Source organism: Pongo abelii, chromosome 9 (genome assembly GCF_028885655.2).
Source record: "Pongo abelii isolate AG06213 chromosome 9, NHGRI_mPonAbe1-v2.0_pri, whole genome shotgun sequence".
NCBI lineage: Eukaryota > Metazoa > Chordata > Mammalia > Primates > Hominidae > Pongo > Pongo abelii.
The window spans coordinates 71,149,049-71,173,680 of NC_071994.2; the positions used below are offsets into that span (position 1 = coordinate 71,149,049).

General features: G+C 44.3%; 1 protein-coding gene across 5 annotated transcripts; it reads left to right on the forward strand.

Moving 5' to 3' along the window:
* Positions 1-54: 54 nt before the first annotated feature.
* FHIP1B (FHF complex subunit HOOK interacting protein 1B) lies at positions 55-24,495 on the forward strand. 5 transcript variants are annotated; one of them, XM_024254544.3, is made up of 12 exons: positions 55-188; positions 11,112-11,440; positions 11,571-12,209; positions 12,581-12,739; positions 12,932-13,018; positions 13,220-13,387; positions 16,790-16,869; positions 17,077-17,282; positions 17,689-18,468; positions 20,920-21,098; positions 21,258-21,420; positions 23,853-24,495. In XM_024254544.3, exons 2-12 carry the CDS (start codon positions 11,303-11,305, stop codon positions 23,858-23,860), a joined length of 2,607 nt encoding a protein of 868 aa, XP_024110312.1. In that variant the 5' UTR covers positions 55-188; positions 11,112-11,302; the 3' UTR covers positions 23,861-24,495.
* The last annotated feature ends 137 nt before the right edge of the window (positions 24,496-24,632 follow it).

Genomic DNA, 24,632 nt, shown 5'->3' on the forward strand with positions numbered 1-24,632 from the left:
GAGCTGGCACGCCATTGCCCAGTCGTGCGTCGCCGGGCGGCTACGTGTGGTGCGCGGGGGCGCGGGCTGCGTGTGGCGCGGGGCGGGGCGCAGCTGGTGCGCCTGAGAAGCGATGGCGGCGGCCTGAACTCTCCTAACAGCGCTGCAACAATCGGGCCCGGCCAGGTTCGGCGTTCCGTGAGTGAACGGTACGCATGGGCCAGAGGGCCTGGAGAGGCGTTTGGGGGGATGAGAGACTGGGAAAAGACGGTGACGGGTTTGGTTAGTGTACTGGTTGTGAGGGGTTGGCAGGTGGTGAGGGTCCGGGTGTGAATGTCTAAGATAGGGAAGGAGGGCGAGAGCTTACAGGTGAGTGGATAAATGAGGGGCTGTGAGAGGCTGGGTGCTTTCGGAGGTGCCAAGTTGAAGGGACTCCTGAACGCGGTTTCCTAGGGCTCGGGCTACTGAAGGCTGGGGTGAAGGATACCCTGGGACTAGAGTGAGGGGTAAGGCCTGCGCGAGGAGAGAGAGAGTAAAAGGCGCAGGTGGGAGCCTGCGGGGTGGCGGCAAATTGGTGAGGGAGTTGAAGGCGGGGCATGGAAGTAGGGAATTAGGGCTGTGAGACTTGGATAAAGGTGAGAGGTTGGTTCTGAGGCCTCCTTCGATGGACTGCTCTGTCCAGTGAGAGCAATAGTTTTAGACAAAGTAGGGCAGCTTAGATGGAAGTGTTGTGCACCTGACTCCTCTGCTCCCATGGACTTTCCATATTCTGGAGGACGAGAAAATGAAGGTGTCATGGGCAATAGTACTATGGTAATGAAAATCATATTTGAGGCTCAGACTTCAACAGAGTAATCACAGAAACTTCAGTTCCTTCGAGTTCCTTCTCTGGACTGCATAGTTGAAGATGGGCCCTCTCATGAAGGGTTTTGCTCTGTGACAGCTTGTGTTTTCTCTCTACTTGCTTCTGGACAACCTTATTCCACTGTTGCTCCTTACCTGTGCTTAACTGTGGGTCTTTGATTGGATTGACCATATTCAGTTGCTAATTCTACTTTTATGGAGGTCATATGGTTTGCCCTATACAGCACTATATTTAGGATCCCAAACAGGATGGCCTTGCTCTCCTTTCTTACAGTTGGATTTTTAAAAAAGCTAGTTTATATTATATTTAAAATGTGTGTTTGATGAGTTTTGACATGTGTACACATCTGTGAAATCATCATCAGTCTCAAGATACTGAACATTTCAACCACCTGAAAATTCATCTCTTCCTTTCCACACCCTGTAATTGGGTTCATCTTACTAGCATTCATTTAGGTCCTCTTCTCCCCACCAACCCAAATGCACGTGAAATTCTGGAAAGTTGGTTTGGCATTCAGTGATAATGACCACTTTCACACTACTAAATTTTCCTCTCTACTGCTAGTCTGCCATGGGGTTGGGACATCCTATTCTTTCCAGACTCAGAAAGAGTTAAGTCTTTCCTTAACTCTACATTGGACAGGGAGAGACCATTTCCTGAGAATTAGACAGCCTCAGTCCCCATTCTTTTCCAGAGTCTTAGCTTCAGAGCCAACTCCTCTATCCTGTGGTATATTCTCATTGCTTCTTTCTGGAGGCCAGAGAGGCCTCCATATTGGTAGAACCCTTGGAAACTTGCCCAGTCAGTCAGAACTTACAGTTCAGAGTTTAGAGTAGTGGTTCCTAAACACTGGACCAAGGACCCTGTACATGATACAATTATCATCTATCCAAGATGGAGGGAGAGAAACAAAGACAGCATGATTATTCATGAAGATAAATTTATTCTCAGAGATTATCATTCCTATTCTTTTGGTGTTGAAGTGCTCTTTCATTGATGCAGTAATGGTAACAGTAGATGGTGGGTTAAAAAAAAAAGATCTAATTTACCCAAATAAAAAGTGTCAACCCAATTTTTAATTTTAAAAATTATTTCTGTGGCTTTATGAACTTCAGAAATTTAAAGTGATGATGTTGTGGCTGTTGTATTAGGTTGAGGAGGCATACATTTATACAAGGATTCTGTATAACTTAACATCTGAAAGCATTCATGCTTTACATAGGGATTTCAAATTTTATTATACTGATTTATATAGATGCCTTGTAAAGTAGACAAAGACAGGAACTTTCATTTTATAGATGAGAAATTAAATTCAATAGCCAGAGGTCATATAGGGATACAGTGGCAAAGCTGAACCCAGAATTTTGTCTCAGAGTGAGAGAGACTTTGGGAAAGAAGATTTATAATAGACACTGAAGGTGATGTGGGAGGATTTTTTAATGATTTGTAATCGTTCTATTTCCAAAATACAGAAAAGGGACTGTGAGAGTGACATAGGGATGAAGGTTATGTTTAATGCTGTCACAGTGACATTGGAACAGGTATATGTAATACCTGGATCACATCTTGATAGTGGATCATATCATGATAGTGATAGGATGAATCAAATCAAATATTAGATTGTTCTTAGGGACTGTCTAAATTCTTGTTATAATGGAGAAAGCACTGGATTTGGTAAGCTTATTGTTTGCTATCCCAAACTCTGTTGAAATAGTAGTGCATTAAGTATAATGGATTTTGATTTGTCTCATATAGTGCGTGGTAGTTCTGAGAGGATGAAACATACATGAGGATGATGATGTAGCGATAGAAACATGTTTAGGGTACTGTGTTAATCATTTATTCCATATCTGCTCTGTGCGAGGCACGCTACTAAGTGCTAGGAGAATGAATTCATTTATTCATTCAGCAAATACTTCTTCAACATGTAGTTTGTGCTTGTGATGCTCACATTTTATGGGATAACAAGATGAATCAAACGTGGTTATCTGAGCTCTCAAGGGATTTTCAGTCTAGTAGGGAGAGATAGACACATGAAAACATAATTTCAATTTAGAGAGATAATGTGAAATGTGAAAATATATCATAATAGGCTGGGCATAGTGGCTCACGCCTGTAATCCTAGCATTTTGGGAGGCTGAGGCAGGCAGATCACTTGACCTCAGGAGTTTGAGACCAACCTGGGCAACATTTTGAAACCCTGCCTCTACCAAAACAACAACAACAACAAAACCACCACCAAAAAAACCCACCAAAAATTAGCCAGGTGTGGTTGCACATACTTGTGGTCCTGGCTACTCCGGAGGCTGAGGTGGGAGGATTGCTTGAGCCTGGGAGGCAGAGGTTGCAGTGAGATGAGGTCACGCCACTGCACTCCAGCCTGGGTGACAGAGTGAGGCCCCACCTCAAAAAAAAAAAAAAAAAAAAGAAAATATATCATAATGAGTTGATTACTCCTTTGTATCTAGTGTTGTCTTTCCCTATATTCCAAGTATACATGTTTATTGATCTGTGTATCTCCACAAGTATCTCAAAATTAACATGTCCAAAACAGAATTCATAGTCTTTGCCCCAAAAGCCCGACTTTGCCCTCATATCCCCTATCTCAGTCCAGGCAAGGACTACATTGTCATCTTTCATACTTTCTGCTCTTTTACTCCCTGCATTCAATCATTTGCTAAAATCTTAATACATTTCCCTCTGTGTTATCTCTCTTCTCTATATCTCCATTGCTACATCTTCACTGTCAAAGCTTTAGTTTAGCTCCCCCTCACCTCATATGATTTTTTTAAAACAATTTTTTGTCTTAAAACTTGCTCTTTTCTGGTCCATCCCTAGAATGATTTTTCTGAAAATACACATCTGATCTCCGAACTCCTCGGCTTAAAAACTTTAGGCTCTTTGTGTCCTGTAGGACAACATCCAAATTTCTTAATATGGCATCATTTAGCTTCAGCTTACCTCTCCAGTCTCATGTGCCACTCCCTAGTCTGTGTTCTAGTTTGAATAAATTGTTCACAGTTCCCTAAAACCATGCTGCTTTTTTGAGCCTTGAAATCTTTGTAATAGCTGCTTCCTTTACTAGGAATGCCTTTTCTTCTCTGCCCAGTGAACTTTCCTTATCCTTTAGGATCTAGTTCAGTTTCACCTCCTTTTTGACATCTTTGTCAAGGTAGAGATAACTGTTAGTGACATGAGAATTCATTACTGTAAAGAGGAGTCACTGTAGAATAGAGGTTCACTTTTGTGAATTCGATGGACCCCGCTGGAGTCAGATGAGGAGATCCCTGCAAGCAGCAGAAGTGATATTGCGGGGAGGGAAGGGAATGAGTTGGGACCATAACCTGACATCCCATTTGTCTGAGGGATGGAAAAGCAGGGAAGGTATGTGTCAGCTGAGCTCTGGTAAATTCCTAGTAGGTCGTGTTTTTGGTTGGTTGGTTTGTTTTTCCCTTTGTAGTTCTATGAGATTTTAATCAGGTCATTCAACTTTCAGTATTTAGGGTAACAGCCCATTCATCCTTGTTATGTCAGTAATTAGTCTTCTTGCCTAGGAAGAGCCACTGTAAGGAGAGAGAAACCACAGAATTTTACTGACCTGTTCTTGGAAGATCATTTTGGTCTCTCCCTGTCCAATGTAGGTGTTACAGGTATATCCCTTCCCCCAGCTCCCTCCTCTTTGCTTCTCCCAGGGCAAAGGTTCATAAGTGAGGCTGAGCCACTTCCTGCCCCGTATCTGCTGTTTCGAGGTTGGTTGTCACCCTTGCTGTGTGTGGCTATAAGGCTGTGTTTTGGGCTGTAAGGTGAGTGCCTGATCTTGGCCATTTTGGGTCTGAGAGATCAGCTCGTTCCCCTTTGTACTCTGTGGCTGAGCCTGAAGGTAAATCTGGAGAGTGGTGAGTTCTGCTTTTTTTTTTTTTTTTTGGACTTCGCTGTGGGAGGAAAGGACACCATGAGAGGGTGGTGATTTTAACCTCTTCTTTGTCTTGTTCTGAACATTGCAGAGAGTCTAATTAGGTGATAGGAATACCAAACTATAGCTTTCTTTTATGCTTTTATTGTATGTGAACAGGGCCCAGTTTAAATATTGGCTCTTGGAATCTGAGATGCTGATTCTAACATCTTCTCTTGAGGTCTTTGAAATGGGATTGTAGAACGGGTGGGCAGGTGGGTGAGGAAGGGTCCTGGAGGCTAATCTTCCTTGGTTCCATGAGCAGTACCCTTTGTTGGTCAAGTGGTAGAGCAATAATGGGCACCTCAGGTATACTGCAAGGTAGGAGTAGTTAATGTTTGAAATTAAATTCCAGAAGCTGGAGGCAGTTTACTTTTGGACATGTTAAGACCTTACTGAGACTGAATGCTTGGCCTTTCTTCAGCTGACTGAGGTATGCATGGGAGGCGATAAGGATGGACACATCAGAGCAGGTTATATCTCTTTTGTCAGTCAGAGATATGGGCACTTGGGTCAAATAGGATCAGGAGAAGGAAGGAGGAAAGGGACATGTAATTTACAGAGTACCTTCTTTATGGTTGGAATGCTACGTAGGTTATTATGTGACTTAATTTTTAAAACTAGCAATACTTATTTCATCAGGAATTTATAGATGAGGAAGCTGAGGCTCAGATATGTGAAATGATTTATTTAAGGTCACACAGCTGGGGAATGGTGGACTGGGATTCAAACTATCGAGGGACTCCAGAGTTCAGACTTTACCTACTACTCTCTATTATTCTTGTTTGATTGTCTTTGTTTTCAGTCTTCAAATGAGATACGATTGAGAAAAGTGTTCCATAAACAGTAATACTCTTTTTTCAGTGAGGCTCTTTGCAGGTGGCAGATAGCTCAAGCTGGGTTTGGGAAGAGTTTAATAAAGGGACTATATTTACAAAGATATGGGTAGGGTTTAAGGAAACCAACAAGAGATGGTACAGTATCCCAGGGCTAATAACTGTAAGAGGGGCTAGCCATAGGGGAGAGTGCTTACCACTTTTCTCAACCGTTGACTTTATCTTTTCCAGTCCACGCCTAGTTGGGACCGTAAATAGCTGGGTGGATAAGTACTTGTTCCAGTGCATCCCTGCTGATGGCTACTAGTCTTTGTGGCTGTGTTGATGATTTATTAAGAAAGCATGTATGAAAGACTGAGCAGTGCTTCTGTGGCTTCGCCACCTTCTCACCCATTTTCTTCTCTCTCACCCCCATTCTTCTAGGTGAGTGAGGGAGGGAAGGTGGGGTGGGGTTGGTGGTGGATTGGATGTTAGTTTCTGTCTTTCTTCACGTTCGGAGTTGCCTGAAGTAGCATCCATCCTTTATTTATTACTCATTTCTTCCTTTTTCAGAGAAGGTGTCTTACCTATTTTTCTGAGTATACCCGATTTTAACGCCATTTATCTCTATCTTATTATTTATAACTTGTCACTTTCTTCAGACTACTTCTCTCACTTGACAGACACCCTTGAGCCTCCCTATCCTACAGCAAAATCAAAAGGCTTTTTCTTGACTCCCCTTACCATAACTTCTTTAAGCTATTGCCCTATTTTTTTTTGAGACAGAGTTTCACTCTTGTTGCCCAGGCTAGAGTGCAATGGTGCGGTCTTGGCTCACCGCAACCTCCGCCTCCTGGGTTCAAGCGATTCTCCTGCCTCAGCCTCCTGAGCAGCTGGGATTACAGGTGTGCACCACCACACCCAGCTAATTTTGTATTTTTTAAAATAGAGATGGGGTTTCACCGTGTTGGTCAGGCTGGTCTCAAACTCCTGACCTCAAGTGATCTACCTGCCTTGGCCTCCCAAGGTGCTGGGATTACAGGCATGAGCCACCGCGCCTGGCCTACCCTATTTTTATCCTTTCTCATTTCACTGAATTTCCTGAAAGTACATCTTACATTTTGATTCCTATTCTTTAACCAACTAATTTGACTAAGTTTGTAAAAAACTTGATTGCGCCATTTTTAGTCTTCATTCTCCTTGATCTTTCTATAGAACTGTACACTATGGGCAACCTCCAGTTTCTTGAAACTTCCTTTCTTTGATGTCTAGATCATCATTATTTCTTGGATTTCTCCTTTTATTTCTGGCTCCCTTCAAAGTCTTCTTTAAAGACTCCTCCTCTTTAACTTTCCTACATCCTGGTTTTCCCCAGGATTTTACCCTTACCTCCTTTCATGATCTGCTGTGCTCCTTGGATAATTCCATCTACTTCCATAGCTTCATAGTTGTCTATAAGCTGCTAACTCTTGAATTTGTATTTTTTGTCTTGATTTTATTCATTATCTCAAGTATGGTATTCCTATTTGCTTTCTGGACATCATGAATATCCTGTAGATGTCTCAAAACTTAACATGTTCAAAACTGTACTCAACCTCTTTTCTAAAACACAGTTCCTCTTCTTATGTGTTTCTAGTCTGTTAATGGCTTTATCTTTTACTGAATCTCCTGTACTTCCTATGAGAGTCTTCTCTCATCCCCCATTTATTTTCCAGGTCTTGTTGCTTTTACTTTGTGGTTACTTTAAATCTGGAGGCAGATATTCTGCATTTGCCTTTTGGTCCTGTCACTTACCAGCTGGGTAATGTTGGGCAATTTATTTAACCTCTCTGGGCCTTGATTTCCTCGTACGTAAAATGTGGATAATAATACTTAAATGGGTTTTTATGAGGTTTAAATTAGCTACTTCATGTAGTGCTGGAATGGAGCCTGGCATGTAGTAAATACATGTTTGCTGTAATACTTACTAATTCAGCATTCAATTTCACAAGCATATTTGAGTTCAGGCTCTATGTTTGCATTGGGATTTCAAAGAAAAATGAATGCTATTTTTATTTTGTCAAGGAACTTGCTATTGATTGGCAGAGGTATTACAGGTATAAATAATTTCAGTATTGCATGGAACATATTAAGATAGAGGTGAATCTCAGATTTATCTTTCCTAATATTTCTCTTAGTTCATGACATTACTTTTTTATTTTCAAATGGACTATTGAAACAGCTTCTTATAAATTGTCCACTGCAATCCATCTCTCTCTGCTCCATCTTATACTGTTACCTGATGTATTTTTGAAGGACAATCTGATCTTACCATTTTCTTGTTTAAAAACCTCCTTTGTTTCTAGGGTGTCAGTAGATAAAAGCTAAACTCCTTAGCATAATATTTAGTGATACTTATAACCGTCACCCACATTTACCCTTCAACTAATGTTGTGCCTCTCTTCTCTGAATAGTCTGTGATTAAGGCACACTAAATTTGCAACTGTTCTTTGAATTTTTCGTGTTCTTTCACGGTACCATAGTTTTGCACATACTGTTTTTAATATGAAGAAAACATTTCCCTCTGCTCTCTACTTAATTAGTATCTCATTACTAAAGATCTAAGTTCAATATTAACTCTGTGGAACCCTCTAATAGCCCAGGCAGAGTTAGTTGCTTTCCTTCATGCCCCCATGACACTTTTTATAAATACTTCTATTTACAATATTTGTTGGATTTATGTTTATGCTACCTCAACTGTTTTTATCCATCTTTGTTATTTCCAGTGCTTACTTAGAACAGTGCCCAGTATTTTATCCATATGGATATATATTAAGTTAATGAGTAAGCCCTACCTGCTCTTTAGGACTGGGCCCCTCCCTTTATAAGACTCACCTGTTCTATAGAAATTTTCCTTAAACATAGTGGGTACCTTCCTTTAGTTGTGAGCTGGAAATTGTGTGAGAGAGTATCTGGGTGAAGGGAGATATTGTTAATATAACCTTAGGGCAAAATGTGGGGCTGGTGCCAGGTCTCTGGATTCCTTCAGACTTTGTTGAGTATAAAGAGGAAGGACAACTGACCCACCCCTTTCCTCTCAAGGTTTTATGCTTGTGAGAGACAGCACTGATGAGGGTGTGGTGGCTGTAAAGGAGAAGGAACTGTGGTTCCTTCTTCAATAGCTACTTGGTACTTTTTTCCTTTTTCTTGTGAGGATGTCTTACCATTTTCTTGGGAGCGAGTTTTGGATGTGTCTGGCAGGAGTGGAGATGGGAATGTATCTGTCTTCCTTACTGGAAAGGAAACAGCTCTTCTTTATTGGTTGGCTCTGAATTCTTCCTCTTAAGAGTATTCAGTCAGTTAAGGGTCTATTTGCTCATCTCCCATAGGTCACTGGGTAGGTTTCTAGGGAAGCATCTGTGATAGACAGAAATTTCTTCTTCAGTAGTCCCGGAGGGCTAGAGTCAGATCAAGGCTGGATTTCTTGATTGATTGTTCATTCATTCATTCATTCACTCACTTATTTGCTTCAGCATTCATACATTCAATGAATATTTATTGAGTCCCTAGGCCCTGGGGATACAACAGACACAATAAGACAAACCCTGCCCTCAAAGAAGCTACCTAATGTGGGGAAGATAGACAAATAAATAAATAGTTTCAGGTAGTGAAAACTGCTAAGAAGAAAGGATTAGGAAGCTAGAGAGTGAAGGTGAGAAGATGTGCTATTTAGATAGAATTGTTAAGCAGGGCCTATCTGGGGAGATGATTTGAAACAAACAAACAAAACGAGCAATGACAGCAATGTGAAGAGCGGGAGAAGGACATTCTAGTCTAGGCAGAGGGAACAAAAAGTATTCAAGAAGGCCCGTGTCACTAAAGTGTGAGTGAGAAGGAGAATGGTAGGAAGTTATACAGATTAGATTTTTTTTTGATTTTATTTTATATTATTATTATTATACTTTAAGTTTTAGGGTACATGTGTACAATGTGCAGGTTAGTTACATATGTATACATGTGCCATGCTGGTGTGCTGCACCCATTAACTCGTCATTTAGCATTAGGTATATCTCTTAAAGCTATCCCTCCCCCCTCCCCCCACCCCACAACAGTCCCCAAAGTGTGATGTTCCCCTTCCTGTGTCCATGTGTTCTCATTGTTCAATTCCCACCTATGAGTGAGAGTATGCGGTGTTTGGTTTTTTGTCCTTGCGATAGTTTACTGAGAATGATGATTTCCAATTTCATTCATGTCCCTACAAAGGACATGAACTCATCATTTTTTATGGCTGCATAGTATTCCTGGTGTGTATGTGCCACGTTTTCTTAATCCAGTCTATCATTGTTGGACATTTGGGTTGGTTCCAAGTCTTTGCTATTGTGAATAGTGCCGCAATAAACATACGTGTGCATGTGTCTTTATAGCAGCATGATTATAAAAATCACAAGCATTCTTATACACCAATAACAGACAGAGAGCCAAATCACGAGTGAACTCCCATTCACAATTGCTTCAAAGAGAATAAAATACCTAGGAATCCAGCTTACAAGGGACGTGAAGGACCTCTTCAAGGAGAACTACAAACCACTGCTCAATGAAATAAAAGAGGATACAAACAAATGGAAGAACATTCCATGCTCATGGGTAGGAAGAATCAATATCATGAAAATGGCCATACTGCCCAAGGTAATTTATAGATTCAATGCCATCCCCATCAAGCTACCAATGACTTTCTTCACAGAATTGGAAAAAACTACTTTAAAGTTCATATGGAACCAAAAAAGAGCCCGCATCGCCAAGTCAATCCTAAGCCAAAAGAACAAAGCTGGAGGCATCATGCTACCTGACTTCAAACTACACTACAATGCTACAGTAACCAAAACAGCATGGTACTGGTACCAAAACAGAGATATAGATCAATGGAACAGAACAGAGCCCTCAGAAATAATGCTGCATATCTACAACTATCTGATCTTTGACAAACCTGAGAAATACAGATTAGATTATGTAGGCTCCTGTAGGCCAAGATAAGGAATTTGAACTATTATAATGTGTTAGGAAATTATTGGAGAGTATTCAGCAGAGGACAGGTCATATAATTTAGGTTTTAAAAATATCACTCTGGTTGTTGTGATAACTCTCAGGAGGATAATAAAGGAATCATGGAGACCAGATTGGAAGCTACTGCAATAGTGAGACATATTTTGAAGGTAGAGATGATAATGTTTGCTGATGAACTGGATATTGGAAGTAAGGAAAAGAAAAAACAAGGATAATGTGCACATTTTCAGCTTGAGCATTTAGGTTAATTTTGGTATCATTTTCTTTTGAGATAGAGAAAGTTGAAGGAGTAACAGGTTTGGTGGTAGAAATCTGAGTTCTGTTTTAGACATGTCAGTTGCTGACTCTGTGTGTGTGTGTATGTATATATAGGTGTGTTGAGTTTTCAGTGGAGTGGTGGTTTTAAGTTCTGGAAAGTGAGCTTCTATTTATCCCTTCCATTATCTCTTCTCTGAATTAGATTTAGAAATCTGGACTGGCCAGCGACCTCTGGGCTTGCCATTCCAGCCTGGTATAACCTCTGGCTCCATGGGCAGCTACTGGCTCCTACAGACCGGATGAAGCAGACTGGAGACACAAGTGGAGAAAACCTCCAGCTGGCAAATCCTCGGAGTGTAGGCCTCTGGCTGCCAGTCCTGCCCAGCCTGCCTCATGGAGAGGATGAATTGGCTGAGCAGACTGGCCTCCCGGGGCCCTGGGCACCGTATACCTCAAGGGGCCAATCTCCAAACCCCAGTCATGGCTGATCCCGAGACCTGCCTCATGGTCTTCAAGAATCACTGGTCCCAGGTAGGAGACTGTATTGCAAAGGGCCTCGTCTGCTGATCACCTGAGTTCTCCCAACCTTCTGTATTCTCCCCATCCCATTTAGTCACCTTATCAATTTAGATTCCTTCCACCTTCTGTCCTTTTTCCCTAGGTGGTGCGAATCTTGGAGCGGCAAGGCCCTCGGGCAGCTCCTGGGGGTGCAGACGATCTCAGTGCTGTGCGCAACCACACTTACCAGATGTTGACACTGCTGGCAGAGGATCGTGCAGTTCCCTCGGCCCCCACAGGCCCTGGGCCCCTGCTGGAGTTTGCTCTGCACGAGGATCTGCTGACCCGTGTGTTGACATGGCAGCTGCAATGGGATGAGCTTGGGGATGGGGTCGAGGAACGGCGGGCTGAACAACTGAAACTATTTGAGATGCTAGTGAGCGAAGCTCGCCAGCCACTGTTGCAGCATGGTCCAGTTCGTGAGGCTCTGCTCACCCTGCTGGATGCCTGTGGCCGCCCTGTGCCCAGTAGCCCAGCACTGGATGAAGGCTTGGTGCTACTTCTCAGCCAGCTGTGTGTGTGTGTGGCCCAGGAGCCTTCATTGCTCGAGTTCTTCCTGCAGCCACCTCCTGAGCCTGGAGCTGCTCCCCGTCTTCTTCTCTTTTCTCGCCTTGTCCCTTTTGTGCATCGAGAGGGCACCCTGGGCCAGCAGGCCCGTGATGCCCTACTTCTTCTCATGGCTTTGTCAGCTGGGAGCCCCACTGTGGGCCGCTACATCGCGGATCACTCTTACTTCTGCCCGGTTAGCACCCCTTGGCTTGGAGGGTAGGGTATGGCGTGTAGATACTGAACAGCACCTTCCTATCCAGGAGATGGGGAGAGGCTATGTTCCAGGGCCCGTTCCTCTAGGAAACAGTTCCTGGATTTGAAAGCAGCCCCCTGGAGTTGTAGTGGGGATGAATCATGGGCTTAGGTGGATAGGGCAGATACTAAATCTCTTCATAGGCCTGTGAATTCTAGGTGAGTTTCAGGCACATTGGGTAGCCAAATGCTTGCTTTGGTAATAGCTTATACCCCTATTCCCATCAAAACTCTGGATTACTAGCTCCTCTGTTCCACTTTTTATCTTTTATAAATATATTTTATATATGAGCCTTTGGTAACTTCTCATAGGTGCTGGCCACAGGGCTCAGTGCCCTGTACTCATCACTGCCTCGAAAGATTGAGGTTCCAGGGGATGATTGGCACTGTCTGAGACGGGAAGACTGGCTGGGAGTGCCAGCCCTTGCACTCTTCATGAGTTCCCTGGAGTTCTGCAATGCAGTAATTCAGGTAGGACTGGAGTTTCCTGGAAGTCTGGCCTTTGGTCATTTTTGGGAGATTAGGTAGGAGGGGGTATATTCCCTGGAGTTCTGTCATTTTTCCATCTTGGAAGTAGGATGCCTCCCTGTAGTGTACTGTTCTACTCCCTTCCAGACAGTGGTCTCCTCATAACCCTCCCCCTTCTCTCTGGCACTCCTACAGGTGGCTCACCCCCTGGTGCAGAAGCAGTTGGTTGATTATATCCATAATGGGTTCCTGGTGCCTGTCATGGGTCCTGCCTTGCACAAGGTGAGAGTCATGGGTGGCAAGGCATATAAGGGGCTAAGCTGCAGTGGTAACCTCAGTGCCAGGACTAATGTAGGAGGCGGTGGGTAGAGTACTCCTCCCTTTTCTCCTGTCTGCTCCTGATTTCTCTTAGAATCCAGGGAAAATGGCCCTGTATGTGCAGGGAAGCCGTGCATTTCCAGACTTTCCCTTCTTTTTGTCCAGACCTCTGTGGAGGAGATGATCGCCAGTACCGCTTATCTGGAACTTTTCCTACGGAGTATCTCAGAGCCTGCTTTACTCCGTACCTTCCTGCGATTCCTGTTGTTGCACCGGCATGACACCCACACCATCCTCGACACCCTCGTTGCCCGTATTGGCAGCAACTCCCGGGTATGGCCCTTACCCCTGTCCTGGCTTACCTGGGTGAGCCATCTTCTCTCTCTGACCTTTGTTCTGGGAGGGTATTCCTGCCCTTCTTTTGCCTGTATCTCCAGCAGTCACCTCAAAATTAAGTGGCATTAACTTTCCAGCATTAAACTTTTAACCATTTTGGGTACAGATTTTAATCTACTCCCCTGCTTTTATGATAGATGAATCTAGAACACAGTCACCTTTTCTGGATGACTTTGGCTGTTCATCATGACTATAGGGTTTGCTACTGTGCAGTGTTTGTAATGTAGTATTGGCCTGAGTTCTCTTAAACTGTTTATCACTCTGTGGCCTGCTTTGGGTGACTTGAGAGCACTTTAGGTTGTGTGTCTGCTTTGGTAGATGATCCAGGTGCTACTGATATGCTTACCTTCTTTCTCCTTTGGATTTGCTGCTTTTGAACTACAACTTGGAGCACTCATCCACCCACCTACCTACTTTCGGTCCTTCCTCCTAAACATTTTTATTGAATGTTCACTGTGTGCCATACTGTTTGCTGGTGCTGGGGATACAGTGATAAATAAGGTAGACATTGTTGCTGACTTCATGGAGCTTACTTTGTAGAGAAGACAGACAAGCAAACAGATTAATAAGTTGTGGTCAGGGTTATGAAAAAACTAGAGTGCTTAGAAATAATAGGGTGGTCAAGGAAGACCTCTCTGAAGAGGTGACATTGAACTGAGACGTAAAGATTATAAAGGAGTTAACTTATTGATCAAGTAGAAGAACAGGAAAGCAAGGGGAACAGCATGCAAAGGACATCAAATGGGGGAAGAGCTTAACATGTTTGAGGAAATGAAAGACTAGAGGTGTAGTGAGCAAAGGGAAGAAGGGAATGAGATAAAAATAGAGGGGTAAAATTCAGATCATGCATGACCTGGAAGACCATGGCAAGAAGTTTGGATATTAACAGATAGAAATATATATAACATGGGAGTGGATAGTTTCCAAGTTATAAAGACTTAAGCCTCTCTAGGAGAATAAAGCATTAATTTTGCCATGGACTTCATGGCATTTATTTTGCCTCTGGGACCATTTTTGCTTCCTTGTTTTATTATAAGTTAAAGTTTCCTGGATCCATGTGTTTAAAATAGAAGTTCTTTCATCACTAAGGGCTCTGGAAAACTTCTAGACAATGAGATACTTGGTAGTAGAGTTCCAGGTCAGTTTCCTGGATAGCTGTGTTTTGTATAGGTGCAGTTTCTAAAGCTAAGTTAGAGTGTATAAGAAATATTCCAGACTGACTGATTAAACCAGTGTTTCTAAACCAAGTGTATACTTTAGAAACGTCTGTGAATCTTTGAAGATGACAACTAACAACTACAACAGATTCTGAGCTCTACCTCAGATTTCTTGAATCTTTGGGAGTAGGCTCAGGACATGTGTATTTTAAAAATTTTCCAAAAAGTAATCATGATAGATGCCTTGGGTTAAGATTTATTGGAACCAATAGGGAATAGGTATTAAAGCTTTAATTTTACAAAGATACCAAAGGTATTTTTTTCCCTCATTACGCTGAAATTAGGCCATGATGGGCCTCATATTGTCCTGTTCATGTTTAGAGACAGTTGATTTTCTTTTTGAGGTTTTATCTGTTGTTTCTTCCTTTTGTCTTAACTTATCCTAACTTTGATTCTTACTCACTATCTTTCATTTTTTTAGTAGTTGTTTCTATTAGTCTCCCATTTGGTCCCCTGGTCTTAGGAGCCTTACATGTTCTTGGGATGTTTCTTCTTGGTTCCTGGTTCTTGGAGGAACAGATCTCTTCTAATTTCAGGATGCCCGTGTTAAACATGTAGATGCTTTCCTTTCCACTGTGGTCCTTTCAAGCTTGATTCTTTGGCTTGACTTCGTAACTTATATAGCCTGTCTTGTGTGCCTTGAAGTGACTAATTTTGGCTAACCAGCCTGTGTTAATTTCGTATTGCTGTCATAACAGATTATCAAACCTAATGCTTAAAACAGATTTATTGTCTTACAGTTTTGTAGGTCATACGTATGACATGGATCTCGCCAGGCTAAAATCAAAATCTTGCGGGGTGGGGTCTGTGTTCCTTTCAGGAGGCCATAGGACAGGATCCATTTCCTTACTTATTTCTATTGGCAGAATTAATTTTCTAGCAGTTGGGGGATTGAGATCTCTGTTTTCTTGCTGGTTGACAACTGAAGAACATTCTCAGCCTGTAGAGCAACCAGATTCCTTGGCTGATGGCCCCCCTTCATCCATAGATAATAGGTATCTATGGATCTCTATTATCTGTGGATATCTAGGATAATCTCATCTAGGATAATCACATCTGCGAAGTCGTCTCTGCCACGTAAGGTGAAATATTTTTAGGGTCTGGAGATTAGGATGTGAGCATCTTTGAGGGACCATTTTTCTACCCACTTACTACTTTTCAGTGAGTCTGAATTTTTTCATTGCTAGCTAAAGTGGTCATTTAGGATAGCCTCCTGAACATCCATGCTATTCAAAATGTGAACTGCTGTCGTGTGTTTTTCTTGCTGTGTGGTTGACTTTTAATTCTCCCATGGTCATTTAGCAAATAATGAATGCCTAAACTGTTCAGGTAGTGCCCTAGACCAAGAGCCATTCGTTGTCTTCAGGGAGCTCAAGGTGTCTGACACACTTGCTGTAAGGGAAGTATAGAGAAAGTGCTAGGAAGATTCAGAGAAGTGAGGGAAAGGTTACATGTGTGTTTTCTTTGCCTAGTCAGAGATGAACCAACCTTCTTCCTTTTCTAAAATAAAAGGTTTCCTCTAATCTTGACCCACCTACTTTTTCCTTTTCCTGTCAGCTGCGCTTGAGTTGTTCTTTATCCTGCCTTCTGAGAGATACATTAGTGTTAGAGAGGTGACTCAGACTTCATGTTTGCAGCCCCACCTACTTCCCAGTTGGGAATCTTCCCGGTTCCCTCTAGTTTCTTATTGGTAGGCATTCAGTTACTGTGTTGCTACAGTCCCTTCTGGCAGGCATTCACTTAATTACCATGTTTCTGTTGTCTCCTGTTAGTCATTCACTCAATCACAGTATTTCTTAATCTCTTCTCATGGATTTTTGTTCAAGTGTTGCTGGAGTCTCTCTGCTGACCAAGTATATATAGCTAGAGAGTCTATAGAAGTCCATTGGGTCTGAGATGCTTCATTTGTATGAATAGCAAAGTCTTGCTCACAAAGATCGTGTGATCATCTAGCTAATACTTGAATGACTTATGTGCTGGGCGTCGTACATGGTCCTCTAGGAGTTCCTCTAGGAGTGGTTGGTTGGGCCAACTTGGGGCTGGGGGGGTTCCCGTTTGGTGAACGGCTTGGAGGGCAGAGAGCTCTTATGGTGACTCCCTCCCTCCCCTCCACCCCCCCCAGCTCTGCATGGTCTCTCTGAGTCTCTTCAGGACCCTCCTGAACCTCAGCTGTGAGGATGTCCTGCTGCAGCTGGTTCTCAGGTATCTGTTGGGGCAGGGCTGAGGGATGGCTGACCCTGAAGCCTCAGAGTCTTGTGCATTGCTGGGGCAATGGGCTATATAGGGGTTGCTTATGAGTTTCCACTTGGAGCCTGGCTTAACCATGCAGTTTCATTGGCCTGATGTTCTTCTAGGCCCTGTCCTTCCTTCCTGATCTACCCTATGTCCCCTTTCTGATGTCTTTCTCAGGTATCTTGTTCCGTGTAACCACGTTATGCTGAGCCAGAAGCCGGCTGTGCGTGATGTGGACCTATATGGACGAGCAGCTGACAAGTTTCTCTCCCTAATCCCACGCTGTTGTCGGCACCACGCCCCCAGCCCACCTCGTCCAGAGCATGCCTCATGGGCACGAGGTGGGCCTAGCAGAGAGACAGGGAGAAGGGAGGACATCACGGGTATGGCCTGAGTTCTGGGGGAGTGTAGCAAGGAGGGGCTGGGGTGAGGGAAGGAAGGTGTCAATGAATGATATTCTGTCTTTGAGGAGGTTGATGAGGGTGTCTTGCAGGGAGGATCCTTAACACTCACCAAAGAAAATTAGAGTGGGACTTCTGGGCAAAGCTATTCTTGTTCTTCTCTCTAGTCGTATACTCTTCCTGTTTCCATTGTTTCTTCAGTGGTGATGGTGGTGAGTGGGGGTGGTGGATGAGGATAAGGTTAATTAGGAGGTTGGAGAGTTAGCTGTCTGAATAGATTCCATGTTTCTGCCTCCCCATTATCTTCTTTCTTAGTCTCCTGAGGTGTCTTATCTCTCCTTCTGAACCTCTGTCTCCTTGATTTCTCTTCTATTTTTTCCCTTTGCAGGTCCTGGAAGCCCAAGTGTGGACTCCTCTTCTGTGATGACAGTACCCCGGCCCTCCACACCATCTCGTCTGGCTCTCTTCCTGCGGCAGCAGAGCCTGGGTGGCTCTGAGTCTCCAGGCCCAGCCCCTTGCTCACCAGGGCTTTCTGCATCCCCAGCCTCCAGCCCTGGCCGACGGCCTACCCCTGCAGAGGAGGCTGGAGAGCTGGAAGACAATTACCTGGAGTATCTGCGTGAGGCACGTCGTGGTGTGGACCGCTGTGTCCGAGCCTGTCGTACCTGGTCTGCCCCCTATGATGGCGAGCGGCCCTCTCCTGAGCCCAGTCCTTTTGGCTCCCGGACTAAGAAACGCAGCCTACTGCCTGAGGAGGACAGGAACAATGTGGGGGAAGGGGAGGAGGAAGAGCTGGGGAGTAGGGGGCTGGCTGGGGGTGCAGGGGAGGGCCCTGGTCACCTGCCCCCTCCCCAGCTCAATGGAGTGCCAGGATCATGGCCTGAGGGGGCCAAGAAGGTTCGTCTGGTGCCAAAGGAGGGAGCTGGGGAACTGCTAGAGGGCATCTCCGAGGGCATGGCAGGACTAGAGGGCTTTGGGCAGGAGCTCCGGGAGCTAGAGGTGGCATTGAGCAATGGGGGAACTGGCTCAGAGTCCCCCTTAGAACCTCCACTGCCCCTTGAGGAGGAGGAGGCCTACGAGAGCTTCACCTGTCCCCCTGAGCCCCCTGGCCCCTTCCTCAGCAGCCCTTTGCGGACTCTCAACCAGCTGCCAAGCCAACCCTTCACTGGTAAGCTACTTAGCCTAGGCCTTCCCTTCTGTGTACTCTTTGCATGTTCTTGACATGTTTGTGCTGGTTTCTTGGACCTCTTGGCCATGTCATTTCTGTGTACTTGCCTAGCCCCTCATCCATCCTGCTTGCATCACTTCCAGATACGTGTCATGTCATACTTGTGTCCCTGTGTCTGTCTGTACGTCTTCCATGCTTGTGCTGGTTTGAGTATTGACTTATATCTGAGCCTTGTATGTATGTCCTATGTGCATGTTCCTCCTCTTTCCCTAGTCTGGCCATTTCCTGCGATTTGTAATTAGGATATTCTGTGTTTGGTATTTCCTGGTGAATCACAGCAATATTTCTGAACCATATGGAAGACATATGTGCTGTCCTGTATGGAGAGGCACCTAAACACTCTCTATGCCATTCCCTCCAGTTTATCTGTCTGGGTCTTGGGTTTTCTGTCAGCTCTCCTGGGGCCTAAGGTTAACCTTCTGGTATTTTTCTCCCTACTCAGCTCCTTCCTCCCCACCTCTTCAAAGAAGGACTTGATTTCAAGTTTTTCCTGTTCACTTTCCTTGTACCTTCTTGGTTGCTGTGACTGTCTACTAGCACTAAGACTGTCTTAAGCAGATAGAGTGCAATTTCTTTGAAGGCAAATGACAAAGCGTGGCCCTGAGCTCCCTGACTGAGTTCATTTGGACTCTCAAGGATGCCCTGGAGCTAGACTCCATCTGAGTGGTTGGACTAACTCCTCTTTGTTTTAGTGTGAGAGCCAGCTTACCCCGCCATTCTGAACCTCAGGCTGGGAAAACCAAAAAACCAACCAAACAAAAAACAAACCCACCTCTGAGAAGTAGTGGCTGAGGCTAAGATCACAGGCCTTGGATTAGGCATACCTTACATTAGCCTCCCATCTCTGCCATAGATGCATATAAATCATTTACTACAATTATGGCACATTGTGAGAACTCAGCAAGTGGTAGCTTTTCACCGGGATCTCTGGGTACATAGCAGATTTAAGTTGACTAAGGCAAACACTTATCTTCCAGTTGTTCATAGTCAGATTGTCATGCCTTGATAAGTTCATGTCCTGACTGGGCCTGGGAGATGCTGGCCATCCTGCTCATACAGCACCAGGGCTTCTGCCATGGAGTTGTGCCAATTCCCTCCTCTTGCCTCCTACAGAAAATCTGTGTTTCCATTTATTTAGCCTCTGCTCTGTTCCTTTCAGCTCAATACCACTAGGTGATAGCGTGCAGGTTTTACCACAGTCTTGAAGTATTAATTGAAGCTTTTGTCTTTTTTTCCTTTGGTAAACTTATCTGAGCTTTTCAATTTTTTTTTTCCCAAGAAACGTCCAGGAAATGAAAGGAATAGGACAAAATTATGGGGTGTCTTAGGACTCTATTAAGCTAGAGTTGTTTTGAAACTAATGCTAGACATGTGCACCTGGAGTGAAAAATGTTTTAGCATCTTTTTCAGGATTCACTCCCTCCTGCCCTCCATCATTCTCCTGTCTCAATTCATAGTACCGTTCTTAGATATACTCCCTTTCCCCCAAAAAATCCCTAATCAGAAGGACTGTGATGGTTATAGAGGCCTACTGCTGGTGATCTGGCTTAGCTGAGGTCAGTTTTCCCAGTGGATAATGCTGATCCTTTCCCTTCCCTTCTCTCCCACCAAATAGTCTGTCCTCAGTCAGTTTCTCTGCCTGTGCACTAAGCTATCCTTTTACTACATATTCTGTTCCACCGTCTTGGTTCCCAGCTTCTGAAAGACAAAACTGATGTCTTCTCTGGTCCTCCAAAGATTTTTTTCCCTAACTTTAAATTGGCTCACATAGTTACTTTGTCTTTGCAACACCGTCTTCTAGCTTTCTTTCTGAGCAGGTTTAGTGTTATCCTCTGTTTTTTGTGGAACCTAATTCTTTTTGGACCTAATTACTTTCTCAACCTATTTGTTCTTCTGTTGTGCCTCTTGGGTGAATCTTTTATAAAAACAATATGTAATTGTAGCATATGGTTATAATTGAACCCTTAAAATTTGCCAGATCTGAGGCTAAATGCTTTATATTGGTAACTCTTTGATCCTCTTTATCACCTTATGAGGTAGGTATATTTTCCTATTTTACGAACTAGGAAGCTAAGGCTTGGAGAGTTTTGACCTGTCCAAACTAGTAAAGGGCAAAGCCAATGAAACCAGATCTTTCAGAGTCCAGAGCCTAAGATCTGGCTCGTCAGCTTGAATGTGTGTAAAGCTGGCATCTGGAATCTTGTGGGTCCATATGGTGTCTGCCATCTTATTTCCTCCAGAATAAGTGGCCATGGGATATTTAAACATACCCAGAGGCTGACATACAAATACTTTTCATCTGGTGGGGGTCTCTTGTTTTGGGGAGGAATGCGTGCGATGTGCATTGTGTTCAGGCTTTGTATCCTTGTGCCCACCTCCCCCCCAACCCAGGCCCCTTCATGGCTGTGCTCTTTGCCAAACTCGAGAACATGCTGCAGAACTCCGTCTATGTCAACTTCCTGCTGACGGGGCTGGTGGCCCAGCTGGCCTGTCACCCCCAGCCCCTGCTCCGCTCTTTCCTGCTCAACACCAACATGGTCTTCCAGCCCAGTGTCAAGTCCCTGCTGCAGGTGTGCGATGCATGCATGCATGGGTGCGTCCAGGCTCCATGGTGGGCCAGGCCCGCAGCTGGAGTGACCCTGGGTGGGCTGGGAACAGGCCCAGTGGGACTAGAAAGGACTGTATCAGTCTAGAGCTGCTCAGAAATGTCATGAAGGTGTGCTTCATAGGTGCTGGGCTCTGTGAAGAATAAGATTGAGAACTTTGCGGCTTCCCAGGAGGACTTCCCAGCACTGCTGTCCAAAGCCAAGAAGTACCTCATTGCCCGTGGCAAGTTGGACTGGGCTGAGGGCCCTGCAGCAGGACCTGCCCCACGCCGTTCTGATCCCCTAGGTGAGGCCTATCCCGCCACACCCGTACCTGCCCTCCCTAGATAGCCTATTAACCCAGGTTAATTGAGCTCTTATTAAGAGTGAAATGTTGTGCCAGGACCTAGAGAGTTGTAGAAAATTGAGTCTTCATGTTTGTTCTCAGGCTTCTGGTCAGGGGATAGAACATAGTTCTATCTATTAAGAGTCAGATCAGCAGTTCTAGCAAAAACTACCCTAGAATTTGGGGACAATAAAGAGGACAGAGTAGTCTCTAGGTTGCGATATTATTACAGCTTAGTAAAGGACATGACATTTGACATGGGCCTTGAGAGATGGGTAAGATGGGTAGGACTTAGGTAGGCAAAGGAGTGGGGAATCTTTTTTTTTTTTTTTTTTTTTTCAGGAGAGGTCCTGGACTGTTTAGTTGGAGTAGGGGATTTAAAAGATGGTGGAATAATTGGCAGTAAGGCTGGAGAGATTTGGCTGGAGCTGAATTTCTCAGAGTAGAAGTTGGGATGTTTTAGGCAGTGAAAAACCACTGGAAGTTCTAAATCTGGAAGTGGAGAGATTAGTATGTTAGCTCAGATGAAGTCAAGCTAGGAGAAAAGAGTCAGGAAGCAGCAGGAGGCTTCTGCTATAATGTAGAAGTTACCAGGGAGGCTTGAATTAGAATAGTGGACATGCAAGGGAAGCATTTAATGAGGCAGAAATGAGAAGGAAGTGTTGGTGGAGTTTGGTGAGTGGTATAAGGAAGGAGGAAGAATTACATATGGTTATGAAGTTTTAAATCTAGACTTTTTGCTTAACAAGTATCTTGAACATTTGCCATGTGTGCCGGGCATTGTCTTTAGTACAGGGAATTCAGGGCGGTACAAGATGTAATTTCTGCCTTCAAAGAATGTACAATCTGGAGAGTGACTAGAGGAATGTAATACCAGAAGGAGCAAGGTCCTAAAGGTGTTGGGAGTAATGGGATCTAGAGCAATAGAAAAAGATTAACTTTGGACAGGAAAAGGCTTTTTGTTTTTCTCCCTTTGAGGAAAATGAGCAGAGAGCAAGGAGGAATTGACATGTGCCAATGTAGTTGTGAAGTGTAGAGGAGAAAGGGATTTCACATCATTCTTTATTTACTAATCAAAGTAGAAGGCAAAATGATATGCTGAAAGCAGAGATGGAGGCTTAATGAGAAAAGTGTATGGGTTGGGAAGAGAGTACCATAAAAGTTACTGCACAGCTGTGAAGTCTCAGATAAAGTTCTTTTGCATGGTTTCTTCATGGTCTAGTATTGTGAATATTTCTTCCTTCTACATTTCTGGTGCTGGGGTCACTTTAGAGGGGCCAGGTGGACAAGGTAGACAAGACACAGTCTAAGCCCTTAAGCTCACAGGTTAGTGTATGAGGTAGAAGACATAGAAATAAATTAAGTATGTTGAGTTAAGGGAAGTAAAATTGGGAGTCAGTGGAAGACAAATCAGAGGAGGCTTCCTAGAGAAGTGGGGATAGTAAAATTTCACGTAGAATGATGAAAAAAGTGGAGAAAAGAAAATTTAGGCAGAGGGAGCTACAGGCGCATGAAAAGTGCCTGAAGGGTTCCAAGATGATAGATGTGGATGCAAAAGCAAGGTGGGGTGTGGAGAGTTTGAAAAGAAATTGTAGAAGGAGTGTGAGCCTGATTGTGAAGGGCTCTGAATGCCAAATTTAATAGATCGGTATAGTATTTCTGTAGCCAGTATTAGATATAGGAAATGGGAATTGTTATTATGATCTAGGCCTTTATAGTAGATATGGATCCAGACCCAGAAATCTAGGCAGAATGTTAGAGGCAAGAGGACATTGTTTTGAATGGCTCACTTGAGCCTAAGCCGACTTGAAATTGGCTGCAACCAGTGGGAGAGAGGCTTTGGTGCAGGACAGGGACTGGTGAATGGTGAAGTGGTGAATGGTGAAGAGCAGATCTTGGAGGGACAATAGAGTATGACAGAAATGAAATTGTCACTGAACTATAATTGCGTATATAGCCCCTGTGGATATTGTAGGAGCAGAGGATGTGGGTTGGGTGTTGTAGATAGGCTGGGGAAGAGGGAAGTGGTTGACTAGTTCGGAAGGGTGATGGGAAGCATGAAATCAGGGCATGCTATAGACAGAAGAGAAATAGCTTGGTGGTGGTAGATTAGTGATTGGAAATAGGAGAATTCGTCAGGGTGAGAGGGCATGGAGAAGGAATGGATCTTAACTGGCAATGAAGTGGCTAAAGTGTTGATTGATGAAGACTGAGAAGGATGGTTGGCTGGGTGGAGAGGCTGGATAGAGGGAAAAAAGCTGGGCAGGCAGTATTTTTGGTGTTAGAGTGAGAAAGAAGTCCTCTAGTCCTCAGAGTCAACTTCAGGGATGGGACAGGAAATGGTACCTGAGGTTCATTTCTGGTCCATTTTGTCCTTTTTTCCATTTCCTCAGAACCCTAAAGGAGAAGTCCAAGAACCTAGGGGGTGGGGGAATCTCCCCTCTCAGTCCAAGGGAGGTTCCCTGATCCCAGCACCTTCATGATACCCCTGTTTATTCCCAGTGAAGAGCCGGAGGCCATCCTTGGGGGAGTTACTCCTGCGGCATGCACACAGTCCAACCAGGGCCCGGCAGGCAGCACAATTGGTCCTTCAGCCTGGGCGAGACGGAGCAGGACTTGGCCTAAGTGGGGGCTCCCCTGGGGCTTCAACTCCAGTTCTACCCGCCAGGGGCGGGGCCCCTGAACGCCAAGGTGAGGCTCTTCGAGTCAAGAATGCTGTCTACTGTGCAGTCATTTTCCCTGAATTTCTCAAGGAGTTGGCTGCCATCTCCCAGGCTCATGCCGTCACCTCGCCTTTCTTGTTGGAGACTTCAGAGGAAGGATCTGGCCCTCTCATCTCAGGCTGTGGGCCCCTCAATCCTTAACTTTCTTCCATGGACAATCAGGGCCATGGGTGGCCCGGGCTGGGGCTAGCGCACAGGCTCCTTTTTGTGTTTGGAGGCAGTGGCAAAAGGACTTTTTAATTTATTTCAGATGAATGTTTTATGGAGAACTTGTTGCAATATGTATAAAAGGGAAATCTCTATTCTCTGCTCATTTTTCTTTCCCATTCTTTTTTTGTGGTGCTGGGGCCCCAGAAAAGGTTGTACATAGCGGGGAGGTGGTCAGAAGTATTTTCTCTTTGGTGAGGACATTGCTGCCAAGGTTTCAAGGTACCCCTTATGCTCTTAGAG

What these genes read in the sequence shown, in the direction of transcription:
- FHIP1B (XM_024254543.3), top strand. Translation starts at nt 11,303, where the DNA reads ATGGAGAGGATGAATTGGCTGAGCAGACTGGCCTCCCGGGGCCCTGGG. An exon ending in GTGTCAAGTCCCTGCTGCAG is followed by an intron (nt 21,099 to 21,257) that starts GTGTGCGATGCA and finishes TGTGCTTCATAG; the next exon opens with GTGCTGGGCTCTGTGAAGAA. An exon ending in ACGCCGTTCTGATCCCCTAG is followed by an intron (nt 21,421 to 23,961) that starts GTGAGGCCTATC and finishes GTTTATTCCCAG; the next exon opens with TGAAGAGCCGGAGGCCATCC.